Source organism: Vombatus ursinus, unplaced genomic scaffold, assembly GCF_900497805.2.
Source record: "Vombatus ursinus unplaced genomic scaffold, bare-nosed wombat genome assembly UNPS02014773.1, whole genome shotgun sequence".
Lineage (NCBI taxonomy): Eukaryota > Metazoa > Chordata > Mammalia > Diprotodontia > Vombatidae > Vombatus > Vombatus ursinus.
The window spans coordinates 40597768-40617379 of NW_020954551.1; the positions used below are offsets into that span (position 1 = coordinate 40597768).

The 19612-nt window shown below is 46.1% G+C and overlaps 1 protein-coding gene across 2 annotated transcripts in view; it reads left to right on the plus strand.

The window, feature by feature from the left end:
• The first annotated feature begins 802 nt into the window (after nucleotides 1–802).
• The window catches only part of SLC41A3 (solute carrier family 41 member 3), a 66747-nt gene continuing 47937 nt past the window's right edge, over nucleotides 803–19612 (plus strand). Inside the window, exons 1-2 of one of the 2 annotated variants that reach the window (XM_027864078.1) lie at nucleotides 803–936; nucleotides 15391–15656. In XM_027864078.1, the coding sequence (XP_027719879.1) occupies nucleotides 15432–15656 (225 nt within the window). In that variant the 5' untranslated portion in view covers nucleotides 803–936; nucleotides 15391–15431. Of the gene's footprint in view, nucleotides 937–15390; nucleotides 15657–18678; nucleotides 18956–19612 lie in introns of those variants that run through there. The other variant, XM_027864079.1, reaches the window with a different exon arrangement.

Sequence of the window (19612 nt, forward strand, 5' to 3'; positions counted from 1 at the left end):
GGAGAAGGTGGACTGCGACCCTGGACACGGTGGTTCCCAGGCAGAAAGAAAGCCAGCACAGGGAAGGCAGAAGTTCCCTTAACGAGGTTCTGAATCTGGAGAAGGTGAAATTTAAAAAAAAAAAAAAAGTGTATTCTAATGTAGGTGGTTTCCTTTGTAATCCTCTGTATTGGATTTTGTGCATTTTATTCGGATTCGGATAAGGGGCCTCTGGGCTTCCGCAGACTGCCCAAGGAGGCCAGCGCGGCACACAGGAGGTGGCATGGGCGGAGCTCAGTCAAGGTTAAGGCAGTCGGCCGGAGAGGCCAGCCCAGCTTCGAGCTCTCCCTGCTCTGGGGTGGGAGGGGCGGGGCGATCTGTCTGTGCCTTGGAAGGAAAGAGCAGGAATGAAAAAGCCCACGGAGCCCTAGGCCAGGAGCGGTGGGAGGGAGAAAGCGGGGGCTGGATCCTGGGCGTGGCTTGGAGGCGGGCGCGGTCCCTCCTCTGCCCTCCACTCCCCACCACCTCCCGGAGGCTCCCCAGGCTCGGGACGGGCTTTGAGTTCTGCTGTGTGGGTTGCTCTCTTTGCCCCCCTGGGCTGCGGGGCAACTCTTCCCCTCCTTGACTACGTTTCCCCTTGGGGTCGCCCAGCCCCTGTCCGGCCCTGGGCATCCAGCCTGCCGGACCTCCCGCCGCCCCGGGCCCAGCCTGCAGCTTCAAAGTCGGAGCCAGCGATGTGGGGGCGAGCTCCCGTGGCCCCGCGCGCGACAGGGGCGGGGGCAGGGGTGGGACCGCGGGCGCCAGTTTGGGGCGCCAGCCCCGCATGCTGTCGCTAGGGCTCCCCGCGCCCACCCGCCCGCCCACTGGCTACGTACCTGCGGGTGGCTGGAGCAAGGCAGCTGTAGGAGGTGTCTGGCGGCCTCCCCGAGCGGACCGGAGTGGAGGGAGGAAGTTTCGGTGAGTGCCTTCGGGCGGAACTAGGGGTGGCTCTGGTGAACCGGAGCTCGAGGGCCCCAGTAGGGCACCGACACTAGGAGAGGGGCAGAGCTGGTCAGCAGGAGGGAGGGAGGCCCTGGGAGAGTGGAAGGTACGGACGGGGTCAGAGGAATCGAGTTCAAATTCTCCCTCTGCTACTTGGTACCTTTGACTGCCTGTACTCTCTTCTGCCGAATGAAGAGTTCATAGGTCCCATCACGTGGTGGGCGGATCCGCTTACCCTCTCTGAGTGTCAGTTTCCTTCCCTGTAAAGGGAGGCAGGTAGACAGAATGATCCCACGGGTTCCTTCTGATCACACAGCTATTATCCACCGACTTTGGCCTTGGTGGGATTCCTGCCACTCCTGCTAACAGACTGCCTTTCACCGTATCGGTCAGGGATCCCCCACGGCCGAGCCAGCGCAGGGGTAAAGGGATCCGATGAAATGCTTCACGCTTAGGTGTTGGTGACCTAATGAGGAGAGGTAATGTGATGTCATGGCCGAGCCCTAGACTTGTCAGCAGAAGGCCTGGGTTTAGAGTCTTGGCTCTGCCAGACACAGAGTGGACACTTAGCTTCTTTGAACCTCAGTGAACTCTTCAGTACTATTGGAATATTAAGGAGGCACAGGGTGAAAAATCAGAAGACTTATTACTCACCCCCGTGTGACCCTAGACCAGTCACTTCTTCCTAGGCCTCATTTGGGGCATTGATCCTCTCTAAGATACAGCATTTCTAAAGTCCTTTCCTGTTCCACCTTCTCTTTCTAGTATTTGTATTAACTATTTCAGGAGTACAATAGTAGTACTATTTCAGTAGTAGTATTTATCATACAAATGTTGCTTGTGGGCATAATCCTTTTCCATAGGGGCTTTGCATTTTAAAGGGGAGCCCAGAATGTGAGAAAACAAGATGTTGGATCTAGAGCAGGAAATCCCTGATGATGCCACTTGGGTAGGGACCCTAGGCCATCTGGAGGATTTGGCTCTGACCTGCTGTAACACACTTATTTCACACTACTCTCCTTCTCTTCTGCTTCACAAACCGGACTTTGAGCTACTCATTGGCCTCCTCTTGCCTGCCTCTTTGAGGTCCCATTTGCCTAACATTGAGGCTTCCCCCCATGATTTGCTAGTTGAAATCCTTTGTCTTCAAGGCCCAGCTTGGGTATGGGATAGCATTTCAATGTCTAAGAGATTAAGTCTATTGAATATGGTTTCCTTATTTTTACAGAAGAGAAAACTGAGGCCTAGAGAGATTATAGGACTTACCCGATGTTACACAGATAATAGCAAGGCAGGGATCAAGGTTTGAATCAGGCCTTCTGACTCCAAGTCCATATCTCTTTCCTATACACCACCCTCCTTGCTCTCTTCCCTCCTTTCCCCAATAAAAGCAACCTTGCCCTTCTCATGTTTCTTACAGCATTTTGCCTAGACCTCTTCCTTGATCTTACCACGTTCTGCTTTGTGTAATATTTATTTGTCTACTGTTATAGCACTATGTTCATTAGACTGTATTTAATCACCTATTTGTTTTGCATTTTTTCTGTCTATATTTGGACATAATAATAACTAGCATTTATATAGCGCTCTAAGTTTACCTCTCTTATCTTATTTGCCTCTCATCTCATCTGATCCTCACAACTGTCCAGTGAGGTGGTGCCATTATTATCCCAGTTTTACAGATGAAAGAACTGAGGCTGAGAGAGATTAAAAGATTTGCCCATTGTCACACAGCTAGTATCTGAGGTAGGATTCGAACTCTGGCCTGCCAGGCTCCAAGTCCACTGCGCCACCTCGCTGTCTCCATTAGAATGTAAGCTTCTTGTTTCATTCTTTGAATTTGTATCCCTAGCACAGTGCTTGCTGACACATGGTAGACACTAAGTAAATGTTTGTAGATTGACTGTAAATTATTGGAGGGTAGGCCTGTGCTTTTCATCCTTGTATCCCCACACCAAGCGGAGGGCCTTCTTCACCCATCTGTAATGGATGCTTCAGTGTTTGCTGGCATGAGAAGGAGTAACCAGAAACATGCAGATTCTCATGACCAAGCCAGCTGTTCTTTGTAGCCTAGGCCAGCATGGGTGCCTGGGCTTGACCTCCCTGAAATCAAATTCTGCTTAGATTTCCAATTCATTATTAGGGTCATAACACCTGAGAGAAATCATCTAGTTCAGGAGTGGGGAACCTGTGGCCCTGAGATTACATGTGGCTTTTTGACTAAATCCAAACTTCACAGAACAAATCCCCTTCATAAAAGGATTTTGTTCGGTAAAACTTGGACTCAGTCAAAAGGCCGCACTCAAGGACCTAGAAGGCCACTTGTGGCCTCAAGGCCGAAGGTTTCCAGCCCCTGGTCTAGTCTAACCCCTGACATTTTACAGAAGAGGCGGATGAGGCCCATTAACATAAATTGGCTTGCCTGAAGTCACATAGAATTAGTGGCAGAACCAATGAACAAAGGAGGTTCTTTCCCCACAATGTCATGTGGCTTTAGTTCCTGCCTCATTGAGCCTCAACCATGCATTCAGTGCCCAGGAAAACTCAGTATTACATGAGATTTGTGGGTAGAACACTGGACAGGACGTCAAGGAAGCTGGGTTCCACCCCTGAATTTTGTTGTGACTAGTCCTCTCTGGTTCTTCTGCTGTAAAACAGATATAACCCCCCTGCCCAACCTCCCAGATACTGGACGTGGAAGTAAGTCAGTAGATTTAAAACACTATTATTTCATTTCTCTTTCTACAGGAATGGATAGGATTCCTAAAGATTAGGAATGAGGTTCCCTGTAATCAGAAAGAGCTCTGAAGCATGACTCAAAGGAGCTGTGTTCAAATTCTGCCTTTGATGCTCATTACCTGTGTGATCCTGGACAAGTCACAGCCTTTCGGGTGCTCTGTTTCCTCAGCTATAAAATGAAGGAGGACTCTATGATCTCTGAGATTCCTTCCAGCTCTGACTCCAGGAAGGATCCTCTTTATCCATCTCTCCCTATTTCGCCCTTTCTCTCAAGAAAATCTCAGTCATTTACCCATGGCAGCTAGGTGGTTTTAGTTAGTAGATTCTAACTGGACCTGATTGGAGGATTGGAGGGTTGGAGGGAGGAGCAAAAAAGTCTTCTGAAAGCCTTCTTTTATAGAGGGCTCAGAATTTCCACCAACTCTTCATTTCCCACCAGTTGTTCTAAACATCATGGCAGGTTCTGGGTATCCTCTGCCCCACCCCCCCAACCTAGCTTACTTTGGTGTATTATCTTCCTCCATTAGATTATGAACTCCTTGAAACCAGGGGCTGTGTTTCTTTTTTTCTTAGTTGTATCCTCAGCATTGAACACAGTGCCTGGCACACAGAAGTTGCTTAATAAATGTTTATTGACTGAACTCTATTAACCTAAGCAAATCACTTAAACGCTATCTATCTCCATTTTCACATCTGTAAAATGGGAATAATATAGTAATAGTACCTACCTCATTGGATTGTTGTGTGGCATCTAAAAAAAAAGGTTTGAGAGACATAGTTTCTGAGTAATTTAATCATTTTATTAGTAAGACCAGCATGTTTATTAATGAAAAGATGGTCACCAGGCTGTCTCTCTTAGACCAAAGACCTCTCATGGCAGTGGGCTCATAGTTTATATGCCGTTTGAAGAGTAGGGTGGCAATCAACTCTGATTGATTAATAATTAATGAGAAAATGAATATGACAATGAGAACGTGAGCTACCTGTTACAGTGAGGGTCTTGAGGTATGTGACTTGTGTCACCCAAACCTTGGTCAAAGAGACTTATTAGTTTGCATATCACCTGTCTGACCTGTCTGAGCCAAGACAGAGTAGAAGCACACCCAGGAGGCCAAACTTAGAATTTATTTTACTGATTAGATCTTGGCCTAGCTAAATTTCTGCCCAAGAACTTCCTACATTGGTTGATTTCTGAATGAGGAAGTAGAAAGAGGGAAAAACCTTGGTTCTGATTCAATAATCAGTAATTAAATACAAAAGAGAAGTAATCATTTCTCATAGATGTGGAGATGAAATGAGATATTTGTAAATTGCTTAGGAAATCTTAAAGCACTGTATCAGGTTATTGTATATAACGTAATATGTAATAATACTTTACAGTGTGTGTCAGTCCCTGGGCTCCCTCTTTCTGCATTGTTACCCCCTCTCTGCCTGTGGGGAAAAAACTGTCCCTAAGTAAAGGTATTTCAAGCCAGTGGGTTGTGGAGAGTATTATTTGAGTATCGGGCTCTTTCTAGTCCCCTTGAAACCACACCAAGGAAACTACAACCTATGCTCCTTATGACTATGGTATCCAGCTGGTTCTGCTCGATTCTTTCAATCATTGATTTAGAAGAGAAGGCTATTTGGCCCCAGTTCTCCCTCTTCGTGTCCTGATGGTCAGTGTTGGGAGAATGGGGGAGGAGGGGCAGCCTGATGCTAGGTTTGCTGGTGCTCTCTCTTTCTAACTCACATCATCCCAGGAAAATCAGGCTTGGTGATGTTCCGTCGGTCCCTCCCATTGCTTCTGTCAGCACCATATATTAGGGACTCAGGGTCACGAGGGCTGCACACACAGGTATCATGGGATCCCTTTTATTAAGGCTACGCCAGCGTAGGCTATGGGACTCTGGCCTGATTCACTGCTAGTCCAACAAAAGTAGCTTTGTCACTTAATGATGTGGCCCTTCGGGGCACCTTGACTAACTTGGCAAGGTGGTAGACTAAATGGAGAGCCCTGGCCTGGGAATTGTCGGCTTCCTGGCTTCATGGGATTCAGACCGAGTGAGAGGTTTGTGATAATCTGGTCCAGTGGGGTTCACAGTCAGAGTTCTTTAATGTACCTTAAGCAGGAAATAATTGTGAAAATATTATGGGCGTTGTGTTCAATTTCCCAGGAGGTTCACAACACTTTCTGTTGTTGTTATTGTTATTGTTGTTGTTGAATAGGATTCATGGAACAAAAAGTTTAGAAACCACTAATCTAGTGGAACCAGCTCATTTTACAGAAGAGGAAAATGAGGTCTGGGGCTTCTGATTTCCAATCTATTTCAGAGTCCTTTGTTCAGGTCTTATCTTTCTTAACCTGTGTCTTGATCACCCCAACTCCTGATTATTTCTTTTCCTTCAACTTTAGAGATTCTCTGCCCTTCTGGTTTGTTTTGTTTTGTTTTTTCGAACCCTTCTGACCTTTTCTCCTTTGTCTACCTCCTTGGCTCCTCATCCTTCCCTCTGTCTCTTACTGTATCTATTCATCCCCCACCCCCAAGAGTGGGGAACCTGCAGCCTCGAAGCCACATGTGGCCTTCTAGGTCCTCAGGTGCGGCCATTTGACTGAGTCCCAGTTTTACAGAACAGATCCTTTTAGTAAGGGGATTTGTTCTGTGAAGTTTGCATTCAATCAAAAGGCTGTACTTGAGGACCTAGAGGGCCACATGTGGCCTTCTAGGTCCTCGGGTGCGGCCATTTGACTGAGTCCCAGTTTTACAGAACAGATCCTTTTATTAAGGGGATTTGTTCTGTGAAGTTTGGATTCAGTCAAAGGGCCGCACTTGAGGACCTAGAGGGCCAATTGGCCTTGAGGCCGAAGGTTCCCCACTCTTGCCCCAGGCTATGCTACCTCTCCATCATCATTCCTTCTCAGGGCTCCACCTACCACTTCCATAAAGGTGACTCCCTAATCTATAACTCTGGCCCTAACGTCTTTTCCAGTCCAGACCTGAATTTCCACCTGCCTCCAGGACATCTCTCCCTGGGTGCCCCTCCCCAGCACCTCAAACTCGACTTATTCAAACCAAAGCTCATTTTTCTTTCCTCTTAAAACTGTTGTCAGCCTGCTTTCACTATCTCTGTCTGGCACCACCATTGACCTGGCTTTCTGCTCACTCTCTCAACTGTCACCTACAGTCATCAGCCAGGTCCTACCAATTCCATTTTCACAACAGCCCCCTCCAGTGACAGACAGTCACTGACATCCTATTCATTGTTGTTGTTCAGTCGTCTGACTCTTCCTGATCATATCTGGGGTTTTCTTGGCAAAGAGACTAGAGAGGTTTGCCATTTCCTTCTCTCATTTCACAGACAAGGAAACTGAGGCAAACAGGATTAAATGACTTGCCCAGGGTCACACAGCTAGTAAGTGTCATGAATACAGGAAGATGACTCTTCCTGTCTTCAGGCCTGCACTCTATCCCTGAGATACCTAGCTGCCCCCTTTCCAACCTTATCTCATATTATTCCTTCACTGTACTCTATATACCCATTAAACTGGCTATCACTCTTCCCTCAGCCATGTACTATGTTCCCATGCCTCCTGGCTTCTTTGCTTAAGCTGCTATTCCCCATAATTAGGATGCCCTCGATTCAATTCAACAGACAAGGATTAAGTTACTATGTTTATGTGCTGAGTACAGCACTGTGTGCTGGGATCTGTAGCTACAGAGACAAAAATGAAACTGCCCTTGTTCTCAAAAAGCTTACGCTCTGTTCCAGTGATACAGAGCACAGAGATTTCATTGGTATAGGGAACTCATGGATGAAGACAATCCCAACTCAAATGCCATCTTCTCCATGAAACCTTCCTTGATTCCTTCCCCAATCTTAGTGTCTCCCCTTCCCCCTCATACCTCACCCAGCCCTAGGTTTTACAATCTTCCAATGCATTTATTATACAGTATCGTATCTTATATGTACTTGTCTTATCATCTTATCCCAGTTTAACTGTTAACTCCTAAAAAGCAGAGACCACGCCCGCCTGTGTCTTATTGAAATTTTCTCTCTTCCAACACACCTATCCTTTACTCAGCCCACAATCAGTGGTTGAGTAATAAGCGTTTGTTGTACCGTACGGTTGCTGTTTCCACTGTGCCGCGTTCAAGCTTTGTCTGCCTACGGGTCAGAAGCTCATAAAATGTTAAAATTTCAGGGACCTGAGAGATTCTGAATGTCACCTGGCTTGACTTCAGTTTGCTTCTGTGTAACAAGAGGTGTAGTCATAGAATCATGCAATGCCAGAGCTAGAAGCGACTTTAGAGAGCATTTAGACTAGCCCTACTCCCACCCCTTTTTTTTAATAGAAGAAGAAACTGAGGCCCAGAGGTGAAATGGCTTGTTCAGGGTTATTCAGGTGGTAAGTAGCAGATGTGGGATTTGAACCCACACCTCCTGTCCCAGCGCCTTTCCTATGACAACATTCTGCTCTTCAGCACTCTCTACTTCACAGTATCTATGATTGAATGAGATAATAAAGGTAAAAAATGCTTTGTATGAGGGTGAATTATCCTCTCGAAATGGCATGGTACCAGGGAAAGACCATTGGCTCCAGTCAGAGGACCTGTGTTCAAAACCCATTTCTGATGCTTATCACCTGCGTGACTTTGGGCAGATTAGTTCCCCTTCCTGGACTTCAGTCCCTCATCTATCCAATGGGGAGCTTGAATATGATGGCCTCTGAGGTGCCCCCCCCCCGCCTTAGATCTATGATCATTTAGGTATCATTATTTTCTTTATTGGATCTTCTCAGGGCATCATCAATTTACCTCCCCATGACGTCCGTCAAGTCAAGTACAAGAGGTATCTCTTGTCCTTCTGTCGGCAGATAAGGTGGCCCTTCCATCTTGACTTGTCACTAGTGTGATATGTACCATATCCTTGACTTCCAAACACTTTTGGTTCTCTTTACCCCAAAGTGAACCCATATCTATCTCTGTCTCTAGTTCTCTCTTTCTCTAACAGATAAAGATAAATAGAGATAATGTCATCTTTGCCTAGATCTTCCCGGGCACCCTGAAGGTTCTAGCTCATCATGAACAGACATCCTTATTCCCCGCATTAACAATCACTCCTTTCCTAGCAATCTCCTAACCGTCACCCATTTCCTAGCAGTGTCTTCTCAGCCCTTCTGGAGACCAAAGTTCACAATCTTAGAGGCTTTTTTTGGCTTCCCTTTCTCCTTCACCCTTATCCCCTATTCATCATCAAGTCTTCCCCTTTCTTCCTCTCTAATCTCTGATGTAGCACTGTGGACCCTACTCTGGTCCTTCATGGCTCGGATTGGGCCTGTGGCAGGTCCTTATTGATTTGTTCTTTCTACATATGCTGCTTATCAAGGGCCTACTCTACTAGGGGCTTAACGAGGGATGCAAAGTTTAGATAAGTTAGGGTCCCTACCATTGTAGAAATGACAGTCTAGTAAGGGGTTAAGACAGCTAGGATGCCTGGTAAGTGCTTGATCAAAGTTGGTGAAGGACAAGGCAGCAGCTTCCCCTCTCTGGGCCTCCTTATCGTCTGTGAAATGAGAGAATTGCGTTGGACCGTCTCCAAGGTCCTGGTAACTCTACTAGTTAGTCTGCAGCTAATTAAATTCCTCCATTGAAGTTAAACAAGGACAATAAAGTCAAATTCACTTTGTTTCTAAATAGGTTATAGAGTGCTGGAAGCCTTCTTTGTACGTCACATCTTTAGCACTGAGCCCGGGATCTGGCATGTAGCAGGTGCTGAATTCTGTTCATTAATTCAGGTCCAACCCATTCTTCCCTGAGTTATTCTCCCTCTTTTCTCCATCCTCCCCAAGTCTTTAGCTTTTCTGCAATCCACTCTTCTCATTTTTCACTTCCCCCAGGGTGGAGAACCCCACCTATGTGCAGGTGTCTCAATTTCTCAGACGTACTTTGTTGTAGGTTCCCACCCCTGCACCTTTGCTTATACCGTTTCCTCACTTGGCATGCCTTTTCTGTTCTCCCTCTCCACTCCATTAAATTTCACTGGCTGTTCATGTCATGAAAGTACATTTGAGGTCTAGTCTCTCACATAAAGCCCTTCATGCCTACTATAGTCTTCACTCTTCTCTGAACTCCCAAAGCTTTTTTAGGACATAAGACTTGAGCTACTTCTGAAGGAAGGGTTAGACAAAGAAGATGTGAAAGTTCAGTCAGAGACAACTTCTACGAGGTAGTGTCAGGAGGAACATGAAAATCTTCTTCATTTATTCACTAATGCTTGAGATTCTACTATTAGAGCGTCATTCCTTTGACTTAAGGCCTTGATTGATCACTATTAAAATGTTTATCTCCCTGGGATCAGTCAATCAGCAAGTATTTATTTAGCACCCTACTATGTGCCAAGCACTATGGTAGGGAGATACAAATAAAATGAATAATAATCTCTGTTATGGATTAAGGAGTATTAGGAAAGGTTTCATGTAGAAGGGGGAATTTTATCAGAGACTCGAAGGAAGTCAGGAGGTGGCGATGAAGGGGGAGAGAATTTCAGACATGGACAGTCAGTGAAATTTCATGGAGTGGAGAGATGATGATGAGTACTGTTCAAGGAACAGCAAGGAGGCCATTGTCACTGGTTCATAGAGGAGGTAGAGAGGTATGAGGTGTAAGAAGACTGGAAAGGGAGGACGGGGAGAAATGAAGAGCTCCCAGAGCCAGAGGATCCTGGGTAGAATAGGGAACCATGGGAGTTTACTGAATTGGGGAAGGGAGGAGGTGACATGGGCCAACCTGTGCTTTAGAAAGATCAGTTTGACATTTGAGTGGAGGATGGGCTGGTGTAAGAGTAGATGTGAAGGGAGACCAGGCAGAAGGAATTTCATTAGTCTAGGTACAGGGCAATAAGAACCCACACTAGGATGGTGGCACCACGTGGTAGAGGAGAGAAGGGAGCACATAAAAGAGAGGCTGGAAAGGGAGAATCGACAGGACTTAGCAACTCATTGGAGAGGGGGGAATGAGAGAGTGAAGAATTAATTAACTGAGGTTTCCAGCTTAGGTGACTGGGAGGATGGTGGGGTTCTCAAATTAATTAGAAGGTTAAGAAGAGGGGAAGGTTTTCTGAAGGGGAGAGAAGGTAATCAGCGTCATTTTGACACGTTGAGATGAGGAGCAATCTGCTGGAGAAGGCAGTTAGGAAAGGGATCTCTTATTCATGTAGAGGGACTTGCCTTGGCAAGGAGAAGGGCTACTTCTTCCCATGAAACAGGTGGAAGGGCAGAAAGTCTGGCATATTAGTGATGTGAAATGAGGAAGAGAGAAGAGAGAGTTCTTGGTGACAGGTTTTTTTTTAAGTGAAAAATGAGGTGAGGTTCTCACCTGAGACGGGGGAGGGGAGCCGAAAGAGGTTGGAGGAGCAATGGCCAGGTTTGGAAAATCCATTGTGCTCATGGGGATAGTGAGTCAAAGGAGGGCACTAGCAGTTGGGATCAGGAAAGGTTTCATACATGAAGGTGATGTTTGAGATGCTTCTTGAGGGAAACTAGGGGTCCTAGAGGAGAGAGTGCATTCCAGGCCTGGCGGATGGCCAGTGAGAGGCAGGAGTCAATTTAACAAATGTTATTTATGTAGAAGGCACTGGAGTAGGGGGGCCTACGAATAGAAAGAGCAATAGACCACAGCCCCTGCTTTCAGTTTTCCCTCTACCTCTCTTATTTGACTTTTAAAATCCTTCTTGAGCTCTTCCGAGAAGGCTTTTTGGGCTCGAGACCACTTCATGTTCTCCTTTGAGGTTTCAAATGTGGGTACTTTGACAATGTTGTCCTCTTCTGAGTTTGTGTTTTGATCTTCCTTGTCACAAAGATACTTCTCTATGGTCATTGTTTTTCTTTGTTGCTTCTTACTCATGTTGTTTGCCTTTTTTCTGGCTTTTAAAGTTGATCTCTGCTTCTGGGGCACAGGGGACACTGTCCCAGGCTTCTTGTGCTGGGGGCTGGTAGCCTACTTACTGGTTTTATGTGCTGGGGCTTCAGGTGTTGGCAGCTGGAGGCTGGAGGAATTTGGTAGTTTACCTGGTGCTGAGCTGGAGCTGGTGGTGGTGGCTGGTGTGTGCCTGGTGTGGGCGCTTGCCTGTTCCATCACCCTGGGGCTCAGGATCTCCTGCTGGTTTGCTGAGGTGGGGCTTGCCGCTGGCTTGCTAGAACGCCTCCTGCCCTGTACTGGTCCCCTTTAGCCATAGCAAGAGGGACCTTTCCTGTTAATCCCCCTAGCCTCCCTAGCTAAAAGACTACTGTACCTCGTCTTTCTGCTGGCTCCACTATTCCAGGATTTTTCCTGGGGCAATATTCTCTGGGTTTTTCAAAGTCAGTAAGGGAGGATGAGAGAGATTTACTACTTACTCTGCCATCTTGGCTCCTAGAAGTTGAAACAGGTGACTTTCAAATATTCTGTCTGTGCGCTGAGAGCTCCAGGAGTAGCCGCTGCTGTTGCTAATTCAGTCAGTCCCATGACCTGCTCCTGATTTGCTGGGGCCAAGGCTGGACTGGGCAACTCTCCCACCCAGGTCTGACACACCTTTCCTGCTGACCTTCTAAGTTGTCTTTGTCATTTGTGGGTTGAGAAGTCTGGAAACTGCCGCTGCTGCCGGTGATTCAGTCTCCCAATGCCCGCTCCAGGTTTGCTGGGGCTGAGTCTGCGCTCACGAGGCCTGAGCTAGGTTGCGCTCCTCTCTCAGCTGATGCAACAGACCCTTCCTGTCGACCTTCCGGGTTGTCTTGGGCTGGAAGTCTGCCTCACTCTGTCTAGAATTTGTTCAGAGTCAGTTTTTAAAGGTATTTGAAGGGGTTTGAGGGATGGCTTAGGTGAGTCCTTGCTTTCACTCCACCATCTGCTTTCAAGGAACCTCTAAGTCTTGTGGAGGGAAAGATGTATACAAATATCTAACATAAGGGGGAGGTAAAAAGGGCAAAGAAGAGTTGCCCAAAAAAAATGTAAAAGAAAAAAAGGAAAGAAAAAAATCAATAAATCACAAATGTATGAAAAAAAGAAAAAGAAGGCACAAACAGGGTAATGTTGCTACTACCTTATTAAATGTAGCATACTTAGACTATGTTACAGAAGTTCAGTTATAAATGGTGTTCAGTTTTGTCTGACTCTCCATGATCCCATAGACTGTTCATGGGATTTTCTTAGCAAAGACACTGGAATGGTTTGCCATGCCCTCCTCCATTCTGTCCCCATTTTACAGATGAGGAACTGAGGCAAATAGGGGTTAAGTGATGCCCAGGGTCACATAGCTAGTGTCTCAGGCTGGATTTTAACTCAGATCTTCCTCACTACAGGACAGTCCTCCTTTTTGCCCTTTGTTGATGATTAAGTTCTTTAAAAAAGGAAAAAGACATTTGGAAAATGAACATCACTTTGGGGATGAGGGAAGGAGTTGGCCATGGTTTCTTGAGCTTGGCTTTGAAAGGAAGGACATTATCAACAAGGGGAGATAGTGGGGTTAAGGAGGACCATCTTCTGGAGATGGAAGAAGGCAGAGAAGAGAGGGGGCATGGAGAATAGTCCATTTTTGTGGGTGGAGTTTGAGAAGTGGAATATGGAAATAAAAAGCTGAAAATGTATGTTGGCTATTCCTCCCATTTTATAGATGTGGAAACTTCAGCTTAGAAACTACAGTATCTTAACAAATGTACTCCACCCGTCCAATCATTCACTCAGTTTCTACCTCCACATCTGATTCTTTCTCGCTACTTCATAGCCATCATTCTAGTTAAGGTGCTGATCACCCCTTGCCTGGCTTAGTGCAACAGCCTCCTATTGGCTTCCATACCTCAAGCTTCTCCTATTCTAGTTCATTTTTCACACAGCTGCCGACGTGATTTTCCTTAAACACAGATCTGACCGTGTCACTCCCCTACTCAGTAAACTTCAGTGGCTCCCTATTTCCTTAGGATCAAATTCAGACTTTTCTAGCTAGCTTTCAAAGTCCTACATAACCTAGCCCCAAGTCACATTTCTAGCTCTGGTGGACACTATACCCCTTTCCACATCAGTGACCAAGCCAAACTGACCTTCCTTCTCTCATACACAACACTCGATCTCCAATTTCTCTACTTTTGCCCAGGCCATGCTGCATGCCTGAAATGCCTGCCCTCTGTCTGCCTCTCTCATAGTCTGTCTCTTCCTTGAAGATAAATTTCAAATACCACCTTCTCTGTGGCACCTTTCCTGATCCTCTCCACTGCTGGCAGGCTCCCTCCCCAACTCCCTTGTAGTTAACTACTTTGTACCTATTTATATTTATTCATTTAATCTTTATACTTTATTTACTTACATATTTATTTCTTGTTTCCTCTACTAAATTGTTAGCTCCTGGAGGGTAGTTATTGTTTTATTCTTTGTCCATATCCTCAGAGTCTGCCACAGCACATAGTAGGTGCTTAATAGATCCTTTAGTGATCGATTTTTACAATGCTGAATTTATTTTACACCTGCAAATATAATAATACAGTTCTCACTCCCAGGCAAGTGTTAGTTACATCACAAATGGCTCCTAGGAGTTGTGGATGAGAGCTCTGAACAGGAAAGAGCCAACTCAGGGTTAACAGAGACAAACTTGGCCCCTTCACTACTCAGTGCTTGCTATGATTATTATTCTTTTCTTTTATTAATTTATTTTTAGTTTCCAACAATTACTTCCATAAGCTTTTGAGTTTTAAATTTTCTCCCTCTCCTTCCCCAAGATGGCATGCAATCTGATATAGGCTCAACATATATGTTCCTGTTAAACAAATCTTCACATTAGGCACGTTGTAAAGAAGAATTAGAACCAATAGGAGGAACCACAAAAAAGAAGAAATAAAACAAAACAGAAGAAGAAGAAAAAAGAGCAAATAGTACTCTTTGATCTGCATTCAGACTCCATAGTTCTTTCTCTGGATGTGAATAGCATTTTCCATCATGAGACTTTTGGAGATGTCTTAGATCCTTGCATTGCTGAAAAGAGCTAAGTCTATCAAAGTTAGTCATTGCACAACATATCTGTTACTGTGTACAATGTTCTCCTGGTTCTGCTCACTTCATTCAACGTATGATTATTATTTGTAAAAGGGCAGAACTGTCTTTGGAGTTAAAAGACCTGAGTTCAAATCTCACACCCCCCAACACTGTCTTTGTGACCTTAGGCTGTCCACTTCCATCTCTGGTCCTCAGTTACTACTTTTGTTAAAATGAAGGGGTTGGATTAACTGGCCTCTGAATTTCCCTCTAGCTCCACATCTAAGGGCCCGTAATTCTCCTGAGCTATATGTATGTGACTTTAGGGACTTCCTAAAACCTTTTCCCTAGCCCCTGTTAGAAAAAGTGGCTCTAGATTGGGGTTGCTATGGGGCTCTGGTGAAATGATATCTTGGGAGACTTAGGAAAGCATACAACACTCCTAATAACATAAGGGATTATTGGACAGAGTGTCTCTGGGGCTTCTAGACTGGAGACCTCATGGTGTTGTGGCAAAAACACCGGATTTGGAATCAGAAGCCCTGGGTTCAAATGGTATCTCTGTCACCTCCTTCTGTGACCCTGTACAGGTCACTGACTCTATGGGCCTTCTGTTCCTCCTCTAGATCTTACACTCTTTCCTCTCACCTCTTCAATGCAGCTACTCTTCTGTGACATCTTATAAGAAACTCTTTTCTTGTCTTGTTTCCTATAGCCCCAGAGTGAATGAATGACATGATGTCAAAGTGACCCAAGATGAAAGGAGAGGAGGCAAGACAGAGGCGGAAGGAAGGGCAGCTGGGAAGTGAGGAGCAGCCCCTGGCTGACGCTGTGCCATGGACCTCCCGCGAGAGACATCTGTTAGACGCCGAAAAGCCTCAGGAAGAAACAGCTTTGATCGTTGCCCTTCAAGTGTTCGTACCCTTTGTGCTTGCAGGCATGGGAATGACCATGGCTGGAATGTTTTTGAATTATATCCAGGTAAGAGAAAAAAATAGGCAAATAGTCCCTTTGGGGCACAATTAGGCCCTGATGTAGGAGAAGGCCTTCCAGCCCAAAGATCAACTGAATCACCTGTTCTTAAGCCATAGAGTTCAATTTCTTTGGGGTTTTAAAATACCCTATGTTGTTGTGAAGGGAAAATAGTATACATAAAGGACTTTGCAATCAATGGAGCCTTTATTAAATGCCTACTATCTGCCAGGGGACTGTGCTGGGTGAAAGTTTATAGACTTTAGAGTGCTATGTAAATACCAGCTTCTATATCATCATCATCATCATCATTATCACCATCATCATTATATAACTGAAACTACTTTCTGAGAGATTAGTTGACAACCAGCTGTGATCAAGGCCATATGAAAATAGGAGACCAGAGAGGCATTTGGGAGGGATGGGGCTGGAGGACAGAAAAGGATCACTGATTTGGGAAATGAGTGGGTGCTACAGGCAAATTCAGCAGGCCCAGTGTGGCCTAGCTTGTATAGATGGGTATACTGGGATAGGCATTCTTTCAGTTTTGAGTGGGTAAGTGTTTAATAATTTTACATTGATTGATGAATTGAGGAAATCTAAGTGACCCTTAAGTGCTGCCTCCTCCAAGAAGGATTTCCTGCTGTCCCCCAGCTGTTTGGGCTCTCTCCCTCCTCACTTTTACCCTGTCTCTCTAGTGTAAATCTGATCTAATCTTCAGCTCCCCTGTGATGCAAATAAAGTGAAGAAACAGGTCAATTCCTTTAAAAAAAAAATGCTCCAAAACAACTGAAACCATGAAAGGACCAGGAATAATAGAGAAGGGAAAAGCCATGATGCCAGGGAGCCCAAAGGGCTCCCAATCTACCAACAAGCAGAAGAGAGACTTGGTTAACATTGTCCAGGAGGGTGATTTCAAGGATGGGGCCTGGACCCCACATCTGCTCCTCCCTGGTTGCAAATGTCCTTCTGCTTTGAAAAATCCTCTAGGGGCAGCTAGGTGGTACAGTGAATAGAGCACCGGCCCTGAAGTCAGGAGGACCTGAGTTCAAATCTGGCCTCAGACCAAATACTTGACACTTACTAGCTGTGTGACCCTGGGCAAGTCACTTAACCCTAATTGCCTAAAAAAAAGAAAGAAAGAAAGAAAGAAAGACAGAAAGACCCTCTAGCAATAAAAGGAGAAAAGAAGGGATGGTGATGTGAGATCAATGTTTGTGTCAGGATCCTTACTTCTTGGAGTAAGCCAGGAAAAACCCCCTGCTCCAGAGCCCTAGGGCAGTGTTTATGGGAAGTAAGACTTCTAAACTCTCCACTCCACCCAATGACCTTTAGATCTGCTTAGAAGAAAGTGTGGTCTTTGTGGAAGAAGCACTGGATTTGGAGTCAAAGGAGCTGTATTCCAATCCTGGCTCTACTTAAACTTCCTGTGTGATCTTGGGCAAATTACTTCACTTCTCTGGGCATTCTATGTATCTAGGAATATAGAATGATATTCATTATCTATAAAATATAAAATGAGGGAGTTGATGCAGTGCCAGAGGACTGATGATAAGGGGTAGAGATGTGATGGCCTTGGGGTTCGGAACGAGATATACACTGCCCATGAGGGAATGTTTTGCTTGATTATGAATATTTACAACAAGGTTTTAGTTTTTCTTTCTTGTTTTTTTTCCTTTTGATGGGGACAGGTGGGAGGGAATGGGGGGGCAGACTTTGGGAACTTCAGGGTTCTCTCCTTGCCCCCAAAGATGCCATCTGATGCCTTAGAGTCACCTACATACCTGTAGCCCCAACCACTTAATAATTTTTCCTTCCTGAAGGGCTGTGGGATTGAGAAGGTAGTGTCCCCTTCCCTTTCAATTATAGATTACTCCCCACTTTCCAGAGGGCTGTCGCACCCATCACCTCCATGGACCTGAGGTGTGAGTGGAGGGGTGGGGTGCAGAGAGCAGCGCTTTCCAATGAGATCAGAGCTGAGGCCGGCCCCTCAGGCCCGCTTCCTCTGATAGGCCACACTGGGGCTGGGCATTCCATTCCACACAATCTTCGGAATGAGTAGGAGACACCAAACAATAGAACTGAACAGGATGTCCTTTCCCTGCCCCAGCCTGTCAGCTCTTGGGCCTGGCTGATGCTAAGATGAAGGAAACACCAGCACTAAAAGGTACAGGATGTTAAGAGCTGAGGAAAACAGCCCGCTATCCTAGTTTGGGAGAAGTCTGTGAGATCTTTTACGATCACAAATGATTCTGGGGCCTGGAGAGGTGACCAAACTCTCCTAAACAAAAAATCACTGATCTCAGGCCTTCACAAACCAGACAGAGGGGGACGAGGAGGATATAAGAGACATTTTTTATCTTCTTGGCATCTTGTGGCATTCTCTGGCATGAAAATCCACTGAAGAAGCTTTAGAGCTGGCCTGAACTGACTCTCCTTGGATGAAATTTCTTCTCAACCTTCCCCACCAAGAGAAGAGGTCAGCATCACGTGGGACCAGCCACCAAGACGATCACCGCCCACCTCTCAGCTGCTTCTAATGACTTTCCCTTTCCCATGGAAAAGAGAGTGAGACAAGAGTCGAAGGCCAGAGTAGACTCGCCTTGCCAAGAGTAAACTCTTGTCCTGAAGAGTTTAGGAGGGAGTTAAGCTTCGGCCTGGGAGCAGGACAGAAGCCTCTCCTACTGGCTCCTGTATTTTAGGTTTTCTGTCACAGAACAGCTACTGCCCATGTGGAACAGCCTTCACGGGACCACTACTGTGGGCCACCTGTAAAGAGTCTGTGAGTGTGGGTGCCAAGTCAGAGCTGGGCCCTTTCTCCCTCTCTTTCTTTGCTTTTGGATTTCATTCCTCCCCATTCAGGGGTATTCAGAGCTGCCCTCTGCTGCAGCGCAGAGCCCGTGAACAGAGACCTGACAGAGAACTCGCCCCTTTCCCTGAACTGGCTTCTTGGGGGAATCCTCCAGGTGCTCTCACTTGGGAGCAGAGAAGAGCAAACACTTTGGGAGAAGGAGGAAGGGACCCATCCGCTCTGACCTCAGAGAAAGTGGCCTTGCTTCCTCGCCTGATTCTCCTGCTGCTTCGTCCCATGGGCATGGGGTGAAGGCCCAATCATGGTCATCACCCAGATAAATATGGAATTCCGCTTCCGGGGGAAAAAGCTGAGAGGCTTCTCCTGTGAGATGATCAGGGCCCCCAGTGGATTCATCCCTGAGACATTCAGCTCCATCATGTGCCAGGTCCTGTTTCCATTTATGTTTTCCATCATGGGTATGGTGGCTGCAGGCCTGTTGGCAAACGAAGTCCAAGTATGTATGGCTGTTTCTGGAATGTCGCTTTAATGCATCCCCCCTTGCTGGTCTGGACCAGGTCACTAAGGCTGACCTGGAAATACCTATCACACAGACAAAACCTTATCAGGACGCCCCTGCCCACCCCAGCTCATGCTAAGGCCACTGTCCTACACTCTGCTTCTAGGCTCAGATGTTTCAGTGGCATTAGGAAGCAGGCTCCCAGGACTTTTGTAAGGAACTGAAGCTTTCCCCCACCCTTGTCCTAAATCCCCAGGGCTTTGTTGCTAGTGCCCATTTAGGAATAGGTGATGGATGGTTGGCCTGCATGGCCAGTATGTAAATTGAGAGGCTCTGGGTGGGAAATGGGAATGTTATTACACCTGTGATTGACTGCTCATACCCATCTACAGGCTCGTGTGTCTTCAGACCAGGTAAATAGGAAAACCAACAGGGCATTTTTAGAGTTGCAGCAACTCCTGGGCATTCTCAGGCTACTTCCCTGGCATTCTCCTTGGGGGAGGGGGGAAGTTTCCTTTCTTTACGTATCATAGTATAGTGCCTGGCAAATAGAAAGTACCTGGTAATTGTTGATTGCTAGCAAGACATCTCAGTGAGGCAGTGGATAGAGTGCTAGAATAGGAGATGGGAAGACCTGAGGCAGGCATGTGCCAG